This window comes from Leuresthes tenuis, unplaced genomic scaffold (genome assembly GCF_036924035.1).
Source record: "Leuresthes tenuis unplaced genomic scaffold, fLeuTen1.0.hap1 SCAF_16, whole genome shotgun sequence".
Taxonomy (NCBI): Eukaryota; Metazoa; Chordata; class Actinopteri; order Atheriniformes; family Atherinopsidae; genus Leuresthes; species Leuresthes tenuis.
The window spans coordinates 12,117,614-12,132,893 of record NW_027325370.1 but is presented as its reverse complement, the minus strand read 5'-3'; the positions used below and the strand labels follow the sequence as shown (position 1 = coordinate 12,132,893).

General features: G+C 36.7%; 1 protein-coding gene across 1 annotated transcript in view; it reads right to left on the bottom strand.

The window, feature by feature from the left end:
• cacna1db (calcium channel, voltage-dependent, L type, alpha 1D subunit, b) overlaps window positions 1-15,280 on the bottom strand; it is a 79,113-nt gene that overhangs the window by 38,401 nt on the left and 25,432 nt on the right. Inside the window, exons 4-6 of the mRNA XM_072367937.1 lie at window positions 5,209-5,348; window positions 4,467-4,609; window positions 1,228-1,380 (exon numbers count right to left, since the gene is read on the bottom strand). Of these exons, the coding sequence (XP_072224038.1) occupies window positions 1,228-1,380; window positions 4,467-4,609; window positions 5,209-5,348 (436 nt within the window). The remainder of the gene's footprint in view (window positions 1-1,227; window positions 1,381-4,466; window positions 4,610-5,208; window positions 5,349-15,280) is intronic.

Below are 15,280 nucleotides of genomic sequence, written 5' to 3'. Positions count from 1 at the left end.
TACTGACTTTTGAGACCAGGTGAACTTCAAAGGTTGACTAAGCTTTCACTGAACTGATACCTCTGCATTTGCACAAAAGCTATTGGCTTAAAATGAGGCCTCTCTCTGCTGCTAAATCTCATATCAAACCCCATCTTACTCAGTGTCTGTGTTAGTATAATTCATTTTTTATCAAAATCTACTTTTCCTTTTCTCCCGATATCATATAACTTGTAACTGCATTTTACTTTCATGTTAAGATGATGACAATCACTGTTGTCTTGTAGGCAGATAACCATACAGTTATTTAAGCTTGATCACTGAGCACATTTAGCAATTACATGTTCTGTAATTCATTTCATTATTACATAATCACATAGAAAAACATAGTCCACATTAATATTAACCAACCCCACCAACCCCCCACCTACACATAAGCAAACAAACAAACACAAAGCACATTCACAGTAGATTAGCCCACATTGGGTTACAGTTTTCAAAGTTAATATCTACTATGTAAACACGTATCCATAAATGTTCCTGCCTGTTCCCCCTAACCACCCACACCATAAATGCCTTTCTCAGGGCCAGTGAACAGCAACTGAAAGGAGATTGTATGTTGCTCTGTCATGACAGAAATCTACAATGTTTTCCCTGAGATCAACATGCAAAGACATCAAAACAGATCCAAACTGGAAAAAAAGGAAGTGATGAGGTGAAACATGTGAGGCAGAGAGCAAAAGAGAGAGTGAAACACCATTATAGCTGCTGTATTATGGCAGTATAGCCAGACAGTTCCTGAAACTTAAGCCGCTTTGTGCCTGTTGGTCAGTCATTTTAAAATGTGTTTGTGATTGTATATATTGGTGTGTATATATGTACATCGGCTTCAGCTTATCCTCACTTCTCGAAAGATTCTGCTATTTGCAAAGCAATGCTAGGCTAAAGGTCAAGCATGTTTACATAATAGCTAGATATTAGTCATTTAATCACTGGACTTAATCCACCATCTGTTGTTCTGTTTTGTTTTCAGCAGCTTGTCATCATTCACATACAAGGTACATGTGTCCATTCATTCCCTGGGATTAAATCCTCTATCTACCCTAAGCTGAGATGTACAGTATGCCTGGAGACTGTCGGTGGGACTCAGTTATAAAGGGGTTTAAACTAAAATTGTGGACAAACATCTGCCACAAAAGAATGAAAGCAACTAAAGGAAAATAAAAAAAAATTAAAACTCTGCTTTACCCGTTTGTATCATGTAGCACGTGGCGTGCATTTTTCCGATGAAGAGCTCGAGGCCAATGATGGCGTAGATAATGATCACAAAGAGGACCAGCAGGGCGATGTGAAGCAGGGGAACCATGGCTTTAATAATGGAGTTTAAAACCACCTGTAAACCTGTAAACATACATAGAAGCCAAAGTCAGAGGGAACACACAAGCACCCAGATTTAACCCAATTTTATACTGAGAGAAACAGCAATAGGATCCTAATTAATGAAGCACAGAAATACGTGATCAACAGAAAAGGAATCAGGGATTATAGAGATCATTTTTAGTCTGCAAAAACATATAAATTTCTCTAAAATGAATGTTTGATGCATTTTTTACACATATGAGTGAACAAAGGCATTCGCATCTTAAACTTTTTTTCAAATATAACAATTTATCAACATAAATACCTTTCTGGGAGGTTAGGAGGAAAGAATTCTTGACAGAATTTTCAGGCTTGTGAGAAATTTCCTCTAATCATTTCAGTTATCTGGAGACATTCATGATCAAAGTACCACTTTAAGTTTTATCCATTGAATAATAACTAATATTTTTCATAACATAATGAAAGAAAATTGGAAATAGTCATCATATAATCCTAATGTGCTTGTTTTATCTGACATAATGGTCCAAAATTCAAATCTCCATCGTGTTTCTGTCATTTTTACAGTTGAGAAACTGGAATGGCACTATGTGTCATGTTTTAAAAGATTACAATATTTTCAAAATAAATTACAAATTTTCAAATTTAAACAATTAATGCAGTTTGTTTAACTTCTATTAGATTTCCAGGTGAAAGCCCACAAAACATCCTGTTTGGCAAAGCTCAATCAACCAGGCAAATGTTAAACTAGAACAGTTAAATAAGACATTTTCAGTAGAACTTCATTTGTTTTTCCCAATAGTCGTTTCATTCCCCACGTTGGTAAATTATGTGTTACCATGGCAGCTCAGATAATGCAGACACATATGGACAGATGATGATGTACGGTCATATGTGTAAAGAAAAGGGAACTGGAGAGGGAAGCAGTATCTCCAGAGGTGAACAATGGGGACTGAAAAGATGCATTCTGTGCAAAAAAATCTTTTTCTAATACCATGGTACTGTAGTCCTTTCTACATACAGAAAAAGTCTTTCAGTTGAACATGCCAGTGATCCATTCTGGACAATAACAAAAGCCTGACTCTACTCAATAGACTACAGCCAGTATTTGTGATAAGAACCACAGCTGTGATTTTCCTATATCCACCAAGAAAAATGGCTTTACAGTCAAGAAGGTGCTAATGAATCATGAGAAAACATAATCATCCCAATTATCACAACTCTCAAGTTACTACTCACTGCAGCTGAAACAGTCTCCCATAATAGTTCTTCTTACAGCTAACAACCAATGTACTTAGCAAGCCAGGCTGCACATGACTTCTTTAAAAAAAAAGATCGTGACCATATGCAAAAACAGCAAATGTAATTTAGGCTCCATCCTCATAAATGTGTCTCCTCTAGCACTGCGTTATGGGCTGCTAGCTGTAAGAACCTGCAGAAAATGAGCTGTGTTAGTCAGCTTCCTTTTTACCAGTAGATGTTTTTATTAAGTCTTTGTTGTCACTGAGATGTATGTTGAGCATTTCTGAGGTGGTTCTCCTGTCACTTCAAACCGGTGCAAATTTCTAAGGGTGACAGCATGCTACCTCAGGCTTTGTTGCTATGGGTAACTTACTGGCATCAATTTAGCAAAAACTACATTACTGCGAAAGTGATAACAACTAGAATTATGTGAATGTCAGTTCAGCATTAAAAGAGCTTTTAGTGTTTTTTTGTGGAGAAAGAAATAATCTCATCATTTTATCTTTTATTCACATTTCAGTCCACAATCTTGCAGTGCTGAATACCTTTACTACAACAATTGAATTGTGTCACTGCACAGACAATGGTCCACAACACCCATCCACAAGTTTGACTGTCACCGATAAAAATTACAGCAAAATCAAAACTAATATTTGATCTAAAGAATAAATGGCCTGAAACAGCCCAACACCTTAGACATTAACACAGTGGCAATGTGGAACTGATGTTCCGTTAAATTAATACGTAACATGATGTCAAATAGAAATTTTGTCACAGCAAGAGATTACTAAGAAAATGTAAGTTTTTTCTTAAATCAAAGAGCAGAGCTGAGAGCACGGAATAGTATCATATGTTTATAAGTAATGTTTTCCCTTTTTTTTTTCCTTTCTTCCTTTGTGAAAATTAAATTCTGATGTAGGTTTATTCTGTCAGTTAGCATGTAATTTCATGTATTTTGTGAACTTTACAACTACTATTCCACCTGTTGCTACCCCTCTCTGTATAAAGTGGACTTCAATGTGGTGGCTGTGCAGTGTCACCATATTGTCTCACCATTCTCACCATTTTGTCCTTTGGAAAAGTGTCCAAGTACAAGTACAACACTTAGCATGTTGGCAAGTGAGATGTACAGTGACCTGCAGGCAGGGGTGCAACTACCTACTTTCTGAGGGGTATGCAGACACATGACTGGCAACCCCCCCATTCATAACAATTCAATAATAAAGTTACAGTAATCAGATTACAGTAAAAAGGTTACTGTAATTGGATTCCAGTAATCAGATTACTATGATCATAGTACTCAGACTACAGTAGTCAGATTACTGTAATCGGAGTACTAAGATTACTGTAATCAGATTACTCCGATTTATGTAATCAATCTCATATTACGGTAATCAGGTTGCTGTAATAAGGTTACAATAATCAGATTGTAGTAATAAGGTTATAGTAATCAGAACACAGTAATAAAATTACAATGACTTTCGATTATGTAGTCGTGTAGCACGAGTGTTTTGCGTGGCGAGGGGGTGTGAAGGGGGAGGGGGCGCCTAATCAGTAACGTGCCTCTGTCATTGATCATATCATTTACACATGCAGAAAAGCTGTTAAACAAAGAAAATGCCTACTCTAAATCATTTTTCTGCGATTGCTCTGGCGCCCCTTCTAGTGCAGTGCCCCTATGTGCTGCATATAGTGCATACCCACTTTTTGCGCCACTACCTTCAGGTCTTTCCACTCAGCATAACTGAAAACCCTTGGGCTGGTGTTTTCAGTTTCCTTGAAATTATGAATCATAAATTATTGGACTTGGACTCATAGATGAAAAAAAACTTGCTTTAGATTTCAAAGAGATTACTGCATCAACTCACTGGGAACTCCAGAAACAAGGCGAAGGGGTCGTAGCACGCGAAAGGCTCGGAGGGCCTTAACATCAAACCCCCCAGGTTTGCCTCCGGACTGGCTGCCAGAGTCAGCGTCTTTGGTTATCATCTCCAAAACCACACTGAACAACCTAAAGATCAGAGAGCAGGAAATGGGGAGGAGATAGGGAGACAAAAAAGGGAGAGAGAGGCAGAGGTGGTGATGGCAATGTCAGGAAAGCACAGAAAAAAGATTAAAGCAAAAGAGTCGGAAATCAAAGAAGAGAGCTGAAAGTGTGTTCCCTTTGTACTTTTCTCTGTGACCATGCAGGCGTGTGAGCATATAAGCATAGTTTACCGTATGTGTGCGTCATTTATGTCTGTCCATATTTACCTTTAGTTTTTCACACCTCACCACAGTTTGCATTGAAGTCCTACAGCAGCCAGGTGGTCGACTGATAAACCGTCACTCTATACAAAGCCTCGTGCGTGTGTGTGCATGTGTACACGTGTGTGTATCTGTGCGTATTCCCAAACATCAATGTCAGCCACTGGACATGCAAATCCTTTAAAAGCTTCAGATTCATTTTTGACTTTGAGACTGCGATCAGTGATGAACAGCTAGATGCTGAGTTTAGAGGCTTGTACATTGCATGCATGTGTGTTATAGTATATTTTATAGTTAACAACAGAATTAATAAGAGATAAAGTGCAACGTAAGCTTTGTATATATGATTTGCTATGAACTCACCCCACTATGACGATGACAAAGTCCAACATGTTCCAGCCGTTTCTGACATAGGAGTTTTGGTGCATGACCAAGCCGTAGGCAATAATCTTCAGAAATGTCTCTATTGTGAAAATGATCAGGAAGGCATATTCTACTTTTTCCTGCATTGAGTGAAAGAATGCAAGAAAAATAAACAAAGGTAAGGGAGGGAGAAAGAAGGGGAAAGAGAAAAGACTCTGTTATTAAAACAACACAAGCAGAAAATTTTGTCAGAGTACAGCACCATAACAGGTGTTAACGTGTCACTTGCCTATTTCACCACCAATAAAGTGCCAAAACTGTCCAAGTAACAACAATACGACTCTTATTAATGAATGAATTATGCCAAAGTTTGACTGCCATTCATTCCCATTTTATAAATACCTCTAGCTCTACCATTTTGGTTTTTCACCAAATGTACCCAGCAATCTCCAATCATGTAAAGACGACATGCGGCATGAAATATTTTGAAAAAATAACAAAATAAGGGAAAAAGTGAACCCAAACTGGATAAAAATTTGGTGAAGATAAAATATCTTCTGGCTAAAATTTCAAAAATTGGTCGCAAGTTCATAAAGAACAAACAGATTAAGATAAAAGTCTTTGCCTTAATTGTTCCGTGACTTTTGTTTTCTCTCTTTCTTTAATTTACAACTATTTTGTCCTTATGAGTCCCAGTTAGTTTTGCATCCTGCCTCATTTAGATTTCCCACCTGGGTCCAATTATCAGCTGTTCACTCACTTGATAAATACACACCTCCTTCTCAGTAATAAGCTTTCCTGTCATTCTCTGGCATAGTTTTTTTTTTTCTTTAATCCTTGTATGGATCGTAGCAGCTTTTGGATCAAACCTTTGTTTGCTTCTTGCCTATTTTAGTGTATGTGCAGAAAACTGTGTATGTCCTCTGCTTTTGGATTTTCATCTTGTATTTTTGGACTGCACCTGCTTATTACTTTGCATTTAGGCCCTCCCAAGAAATCTACTGAAATAAAAATGATGCATGTTCTAGTATTTACACACACAAAGTTACTTGGTCATTTTCAAATAGAAAAATATTGGATTCACAAGTGTTTGTGAGCCAAGGCATCCAGTTAAAATCAGGTTGTATCCTCGCACTCATACATTATATTTTTCATGCGTGGTAAAGCTTTGTGATGGCAAAATGTCAGCAACAAATTCCGGGCTGAGTTCCTGTATCACGTTTGTGACACAGACAGAGGGGGAGTGAGAAGTGAGATGAAAATAAGAAATTATCAGATCTAAGAACTACATTCATGGAGAAAAATTAATCTGATGAGTGGGCAGACTAAATGGTGTGATTTCCAGTGTCAAATGCATCTATTTCCTGAATATGAGCCTAAAGTGATATCAGTCAAGATTTCTAAAATCTGAGAGGCAACAAAAAGATCTCATGTAACCATTTTATTTGTTGAAGGAAAAACACTTAATGAGAGTATTTATGAGAAGTTTGTCACGATTGTGTGCTTGTTGCTGTCATTTGTCCTCACCCTGTCAGTGAATTTGACACATGTATTGTAAAACTGTGATGATGCTTAAGTATTAGTGGTATCTGAGATAGCAGGTGTTGCTTTTCTAGAAGTATCTAAATATTCCTATGTGTGGCAACTTTGCCAGTCCCTGGAAGAAAACCTAAACTGTCACCCTCAGCTGGGAGTAAATTGGTTTGGATGGTTGCAGCCCAGGAGCCACCGAAGTACAGCTCTGCCTACAAATAGAAGCTACTGCAACACCAGTGTGTCTACAGTCAAGCAAATTTCACATTGTCATGGACTGAGAGACTGTCATTCATGAAAGAAGCTCTGAAAACTACATGTTCAAGTTTGCAGCTGAGCACATGGACAAAGTAAGAGCTGTTCAGACACCAGTGATATATTTAGGATAAATATCTTAATGGTAAAGATGAAACGTTGGCTGAGCTTACTGAGCCAGTTGTTAAGCAAGGTGGCAGTAAGATTCTGTTTTATCATTCTCTGACACGGGTCGATTGCATCCCATAGATGCTTTTAATTTAGAAATGTGAATCTTCTCACATGAGGATGACCCTATTCTGGTATAAAAGCTGGGAATAACTCTATCAAAAACATGTGCTTAAAAGTTGGTATGTGCCAGGAGGCATGATGAAACCATGCATGAAACAAGCATTCAACTAAATATTTGGGTGAGCTGTACATTTTAGCCTGGATCTTTACATTTTCAGTATAAGTTGATTCCAGATCATCCTAGAAACTGAGATTAGCAATAACTTTTCAAAGAGCTAAGTTGTACAGTCATTCCTCTCATGGAAATGAATGGTTGAAATAAATTAATAAAAATCCATCACTGCTGTGACAGCCTGAGGGTATTTACATTTCTGCCAGGATGTAATCTGATATATTTTTAAAAAATATACATGTCTTCTAGTTTAAGTAGGATCAGTTGTCTTAAAGTGGGATGTATTTTCTTCACTTTCTTCATAGAAATTTAAATATGTTTGAGTGAAACATGGCTAGTTTTTTCTACAGTCATGTTTTCACACATAAAAAAATCCATCATATCTGCCATTTATTAGCCAAAAATATAGCTATTATGATTTATTTTGAGAGTTTCAGGTTTTCATCCAGAAGCTGCATTGGGAAGTACTGACTGCAACAATGACCTTTTATGTTGAATGTTGGAAAAAAAAACACCAAATTGTTCATCATGAACCCAGCACAGAAAAAAATCATTTTTATAATACTAAATATTAACTTAAAAGAACATGTAAAAAAAAATCTGTGACTGCAACAGCCCAAAATCTAAAAGATGATGAATCATGATTTTATTCTTATTTACTGACAATTTAGGGTAAAAAACTGACCACAAAGCAACAAAGATTTAGCCAAAACAAAGTCATCTCTAATATCAAACTCTTCAGTTTCATATTTCATGTCCTGCTGCTGCATCATCATGTTTCCATGGTAACATGGTTCCTGATTTTGGATATTTTCCATCACATATATTTATTATCATTTCACATTATTTGACTTTCTCCCTTCCACTGTCTTTATCTCTGTGTATCCACCTGGTCCCACCTCAACGCATCCTATTTCTCCTTCCATTTTCTTCTCGTCTCTCCCACTCATGAACTGTCTGTTTCTCTCTGTGTGTTTTCAATTCAACAAGCAGGAGGTTGGTGACTCGAGGTAGGCCCATTAAGCTAAGCACTTCTATTGCTGATTTACAGCCACAAACACACAAAGCCTCCTTTGGAGAATGAGCACGAAGAAACAACTGAAAGTTCCTGAAGACGTCAGTAACATTCACACTAAGCCTTCACACCCACACTCTCTATCAGAGAGACCTACAGTGGCACACATGTCAAAGCACACATCTGAAAATCAGCCAGCCAACCTGACAAATAGTTTCACAAAAAGATTGTAGATGCTCCTGACACTGCTGACTTTAAAAGCCAAAGTTAGTTGTACTACAAAAACCCAACAGATGCCGCAAGTGTGTATTTCAGGTTTTATAGCTGCATGATCATTTATTTCTGCAGCCTACTCTGACCTGAGAGATATTTTCCTTCCATTGGAAGTTTGTCTATACATACATGTGAAAAGTGTGGGCATTAGGAGGTTGGTTTCACTTTTAACAGAAGCAGGGAGAACGTCTTTTTGTGCTTCTTTTAAAATTATATAACGCACATGACAAACCTGGAAGTTTCAACTATTTTGCAGATTGGTGTGACCAAACATGAACTGAGAAGTGTCTTTTTTGACAAAGTATCAAGTATCAAAGTAGTTGAATTAAATATATTATTTACATACCGTATGTTATAATACATAAATCACTAAAACTACTACTCTGTAATCCATCACAGTTAACTTGGTACGTTATATGCATTCCTGTGATAACATAGTAACAGGACTTTGACAAAAATTAAATCAGACATAACATTCTCAGTGACAAATCCCCAGAAATGCAGAATATCCTAAATTAAAAAAAAGAGTTAATGGCTCCAATAATGTAAATCTCTGCTTCTGTTCTTTAATTGTCCAAACCAACATCTCAGCTGCTGTTTAAATACTGATTTCTCAACAGCTGCCAAGTCTTTGTCTGACTTTTAATTCTTAACTGGTTTAAACTGAGCGTTGGACCTTTACAGTAGCTGGGTGATGACCTGTTAGCATGTGCCATCATTCAGAGCTGTCTCTCACAGATAAGAGCTTTCATCTCCTGCCTCCATCCAATTTAACGTTCTTGCGACATCTTCCTGTTGTTTACACAAGTCTGAAATGTCCGCTTAGTGAACAGCTGACAGTCTGTGTGTCCCTGAATTAGTTATGCTGTGGAGACAAGTCTGTTGACACAGTCACGTTGTGTAGCTCTACCTCCCCCTTCGGGAACAAAAGGCAAAACTCCACAATTAAAATAACTGAAATAAGTATGATGAACTGGTAGGTGTCAGGAAAGTAACGGTTATAGTTGTGGTTCTGTTAAGCCTCCAGGTATCTAATGTAAGTCATTGTTTTCTCCTTGAAGTGTTTGAAATATGACTCTGTGTGTGTGTTCCAGTCGATCGTATTCCGGTTGTGAACTAGCTGAGAGGATGATATTCAACACGGCAGTGTGTAAAGAATTAAAAGAAAGATATATGTGGGGGAATAAGCAACTTAAGGGGAACCTGATAAATATATTAGGTGTAAAATAATAATAAGAAAGAATGTAATAAAAGAATGTGTAAAAGAATAATGTTACATTACTTTGAGACGATTTCCTTGTACTCTCTCATGTGTAATTTAACTGATGAACTGCTAATTGACATTTGGTATTTGACTGTCTGTTGAACAGTTACTGGGTGATTCTTTCATTCACGCAGAACTGTTAATAAAAACTAATCACTTCCTGCAGCTGCTTCACTTTAAGTTTTCCAGTGAAAGAACTTGCCGATGTTTTTTTTACTCTGCAGCAGCTGGGAAAGATATTATCACTTACGGTAGATGAGCCAGAGTTGTTTTATTTCAGCTTAATTTAATGTACCCTTTGTTCTTTTTTCTCTTGTCAGATGCCAAAGAGAAAAAATCTAATTTTATGTAAGTTTAAGGGACAATAAAGTTATCTTATCTCTTCTTATCCTCTGTATATTTCTTTTACTTGTCCTCACAGATACAATTCAATGAATGAGCTTCAGTTATTTCACCCTAAAGACAACATTTAATCCTGTTATTTATCTTATTCAGCAACTCCACTGCATGAACCCCTTTGGGGAACTCATGTCACATTCAATCCCACAGTTTAGGAATCTACATAATGAAATAAGGGGACATGTTGTTCTCATGGAAATTCTTCTGTTCTCCTTCCTGCAGGATATGGGGATGGACATAATAGGTTTAGGCTGAAAAGCAATAGTTTTTTGGCCTGTATCCCATTACAAAATTTGTGATGGTTTTACTACAGATGACATCTTATTACATAATACATATTAAATCCTTTTTTCTTCCAATTTCTTCTCCTGTGGGATTCCTGAAAAATAGAGTGTGACAGAAACACGTGGCTCAAACCTGAGCCTGTTTTACTGAGTGATTGAGTGTCCTGTTAAATGGAGGCATGAACAACAAACTTAATGCTGAAGAGTACCAAAGCTGCTGTAGTAAGTCCAGTTCTGCTTTATGTAAACGACTTCCAAAAAGGAAGCAGACCCACTGTTTCTGTTTCCTGCATCCCAATTTAGTGAAGATCACTCCCTTTGTCTTGTAGTTGGAATATTGTTGCCATGGAAACCAGGCTTGTCTCGTGTGTGGGCAGAGAATGAGAGTTGAGGTAGTCAAGTAAGGGAAACTCAAGAAAACTGCCTCTGGTGCAGCATACTAGTTCAGATGAATATGAGATTCCCAAATGTGGAGTCCTTAAACATGAACATTTTCATCTCGTGTCATCTGCCATGAATAGTTCATAATCAAAACATGTTGGAAAATTATGCTTCTGGTATGCTTTGCATTTTGTTTGATACTGAAAAATCTGAATCCATATACTGATAATGCTGTGTGTTTATGTTTCACACAAATTTGTTCACTTGCCAACTGTTAATGGCAACCACAAAGTGAACTGAAGTCAGCTGAAAAATCTCAAATTTTTGGTAAAAGAGGAAAATACAGACACCTTTTTCAAATTTCAATTTCTGGGTTTAGTGGAGAAAAAAAAAACATTGCACTATTTGCTAGTCTAAACCTCAGTGGCTGCCTGAGACAGAAGGACACCCAGACTCTGAAAGTGAAAGAGCTTAATTAATTTAAGGAGTAGCAGTGTGTTTTGGAAGCTCCAAAATCCTCTGTTTTGGAAGCCGGACAAGAAATTTGGGTTGCCTGAGCTGAAGCCAAAAGAGCTAAGAGTGTCTGTGTCGAGGATGAACCAAATGTTCTGGATAATGTTTAACGATTCAAAGAAATTGTCACATGTATTTAGCTGGAGGGGTTGATAACTGAATGCACAGTTTAGAGGAAGAGCAGGGAGGCAGAAATTATGAAATTTAAAAGCTTCTGATCCGTTTGAGGTTAACGCAATGCAGAAGATAAATTATCTTGACACTTCATCTTTGCTGTACAGATTGCTGGACTTGCCATTTAGTTTTATTTTACTTTTTAACCGTGTCCTGTGAAAGCTTAGTTCCCCTTTATTGCTCTATCAAAAAATTTAAATAAAAACAGGCCACACAGATGCTAAAAGCAATATAAAAATTCTAAAACTCAAATTGAACACTGATATATAAACATCACTGACTGAGCAAGACTGCACAGAGTATCTTTAAAATCGGACTGACTGATATCTCAAATCTCTCACTGAAGTGAGCTCGCAAAATTTGTAAATGCTTTGAAAATATTTCCCCAAACATTAGTAATCTCCTTCCTTAAAGAGCTAGAATACATTTTCATCAATTTCTGTGTGAGAATGAATGTGTGTGACCATATGATGACTCAATATAACACTGAGCTGCATCAGCGTTTTGATTTTATCTTAAAATTGCACAAACCACTGCTCTTCATGAAAAGTCTGCATCATAACATATAGCATTCATAATTTCTGAATGAGATTACTGATATAATCTTCAAAAAAAAAACTGAAGAGCTGAAGTTCACAGCGGCTACACGAGGTTTACGCTGCGCAGACACTGTCAAAATCAGATCCTTAAGTCGTAACACATTTACTGGATTATCAAAAGCCTGTGAAAGGTTAAATATTGTTACAGACAGAGATACGTTGGTAGTCATGAGCTCAAGTGACAGTGTGTTTTATGGAGTCTCAAGAAATTAAAGAATTCTTGAAAGAATACAACTCTGTACAAACAGCCAACAGATGGGTTTTCATACTCCGCCTACACATGCACTCTCTACAATAGAACCAACAAGCAGTTTAGGGTCTTCAATCAAACATCATGCAGTGTAATGATGTTTTTCGAAAGCAAAATTGGATAAAGAGTTGGAAAAATGTGAAAAGAAAATTCACAACAATTTCCACTGCAAATGAAACAGTCTGTTGACACTGTAAATGCATCTTTATGCAACAATTTGCTCAGGATATGAGCAAGTTGTCTGATTTTACCAATGCTGGCATGTACTTTTCCAGCCTTAAGGATATTGGAAGTCTGATATGAACATGTTCATATGAAAGCAACAAAAAGTTTTGGATTATGAAATGAGGCATTGTTGCACCCAAACTGTGCAAACATTATGTCAGTGAGAGCCTTCAGCATCCATGTTAATAGGAAAAAAATGTATAATATATCAAAGGTATAAGAGTTTAAGCTGCCATTAGTTTTTCATGAAAGTAAAAAGGGGTGACAATAAAGTTTTAAAGATTATTCACATGTGTTGGAGCTTCCAAAAAAAGAAAAATCTATGGTGCATAATGTCCATTGTCAAAGTGTATTTCATACAGGACTGCTCATTTTTTACAAAGGACCGTCACTATTTCAAACAATGTTATCCGATAATAATAAGGGAATACTATTGAGTAACCGCATCCCAGCAGGACAAAGATAAGAAGAGTGGAGTTCAAAAGAAGGAGTAAGTCATTTAAAAAGCCATGCGAAAAAAGAAAAATCAAATAAATGGGACAGATAAAGGAGAGACAGAAGGAAAGAGATAGTTTCAGGACACAAATAATTAATCTGTTCCTAAACTTTACATGAACTCAGAGGGAAATGGGGTTTTTTTTTGGCCAGCTGTGATTTCACATTTGTAGCTATAAAAAGGAGAAAAAAAACATCCGCATCTGAATAACTAGTTTCAGCTAACTCAAGCTGAACACTCATCAATGTCCTTCAACACCAAAACAAGCTGCTACTTCAAATTAAACATGTTTAACATTGAGTCACGAGATGAAATTTCCATTTTTCAACAGTTTATGCGCCACACAGTTGGTGAATTAGAACGAAGCATTTGTTTATGTAACCACTGAATGTACACTCTGTCATCAGGCTATAAAATAGTGAAACCATTATATAAGAAATTGATAGCAGCAGTGGTACGTTGGCTGTTCTCTGCAAGTGCCACATTATGTTGTGCGAATCTTTGCAGTTTTATTAACAAGTCAATTTTTTTGCACACTCTCCACACATGAGCAACTAAGAGGTTTTATCTGCCTTGCGTATCTCCTCTACACATACCATAATAACACTGTGTGCATGTACTCTTATGTATTACTTGGACATCAGTGTCATGTATTTTTCATGTATTTGTTTCAGTCAACAGAAAATGCTGTTGTTTAATATAAAAAGCTTTACAGGAGAAAGCTTTCGTTTTCATTTGTATTTTCACCATTTGATAACTGAATGTCCTTTAGGACACATTAGGGGTCACTTTTAAGAATGATTATTAAAAATGGATTTACTGTATATGTACTAATTTATAAAAATGCTAGATGAAGCCACTGGAGAGAAAAATGTACACATGCATGAGTGTAGTAGGCTACAGTTTAAGAAGAGGTAAATGGACTGGATGACTCCTGTGAGAAAACACAACAATAATCAAACAACGTTTATTTCTTCATTTTATAAATAATCCAGGGATTATTACAGTATTACACTGAATAGTAAGAGACACAAATCCAGTCACCCAGTTACATAAATCTGCATATAATCTGACTGGACTAAGCTTTCAGCAGAGAAAGAGTGTGAGAATGCGTGATTGGAGGCGACAGGCGTTGAGAAGTTAACTGTAAAAAAGCCAGAGAATAGAATTGTGTCAGCATGCTGCTGCACTGAGGAAAGACATTTTCTTTTCTGTCTTGTTGTGTACACGATGATTTCAGTGCTGATTACAAGATATTTGCTTTGTGTTTTTGGTTTATCTGCTTTATTCCAAATGAACACAAAGATTTTCAGTTCTTCAGACGTTATCCATTAAGAGATACCTTCAAAGGGTTCCTTCTGTAGCAGGAAAACAAGCCCAAACACACAGCAAGGGTCATAAAGACCTATCCTTTTCTGACACGAGGAAAAAGCAGTCTCCCTACTGATGGCACTGCGCCTACAGAGTCCTAATCTCAAAATTATGAAGATAATCTTGGTGAACATGATGAGAAAAAAGCAGGCCAGTCACCAGGAAACTGTTGTCTTCTCACATTTTACATTTCTGGAAACCAAAATTATGAGAAAATTGTGCATCGATAGTGAAACTTTGGGATAATACTGATTTTAAGAATAACAACTTGATACTTTTTGTTTTGAACTTTTCCTTTAATCCCAGGAAAACCGTTTTGTATTTCATCCCTTTTTCACACTTTCTTTGAATGAGCAGAAATTCTTGAAGAAAAACATTTTTTATAACTTTTCATGGAAAAGAATCTTAATTAGATCTTAACTAATAGTTTCAAACTACTTTTTAGTTTGTTAAACAATTGCCAACTCATTGAATTTCCATGCTTAGGTCCAACAGAATTTACTATGCTCAACTAAATTAAATGTCAGTTTCAGAGCAAAGTCAAACACAATCAGCATACAGCAGATATATATCAGCCACTGCCATTGGATGATTCTACCCTATTTTCTGATAGGCCAGTTGAAGTTAAAGACCTAAA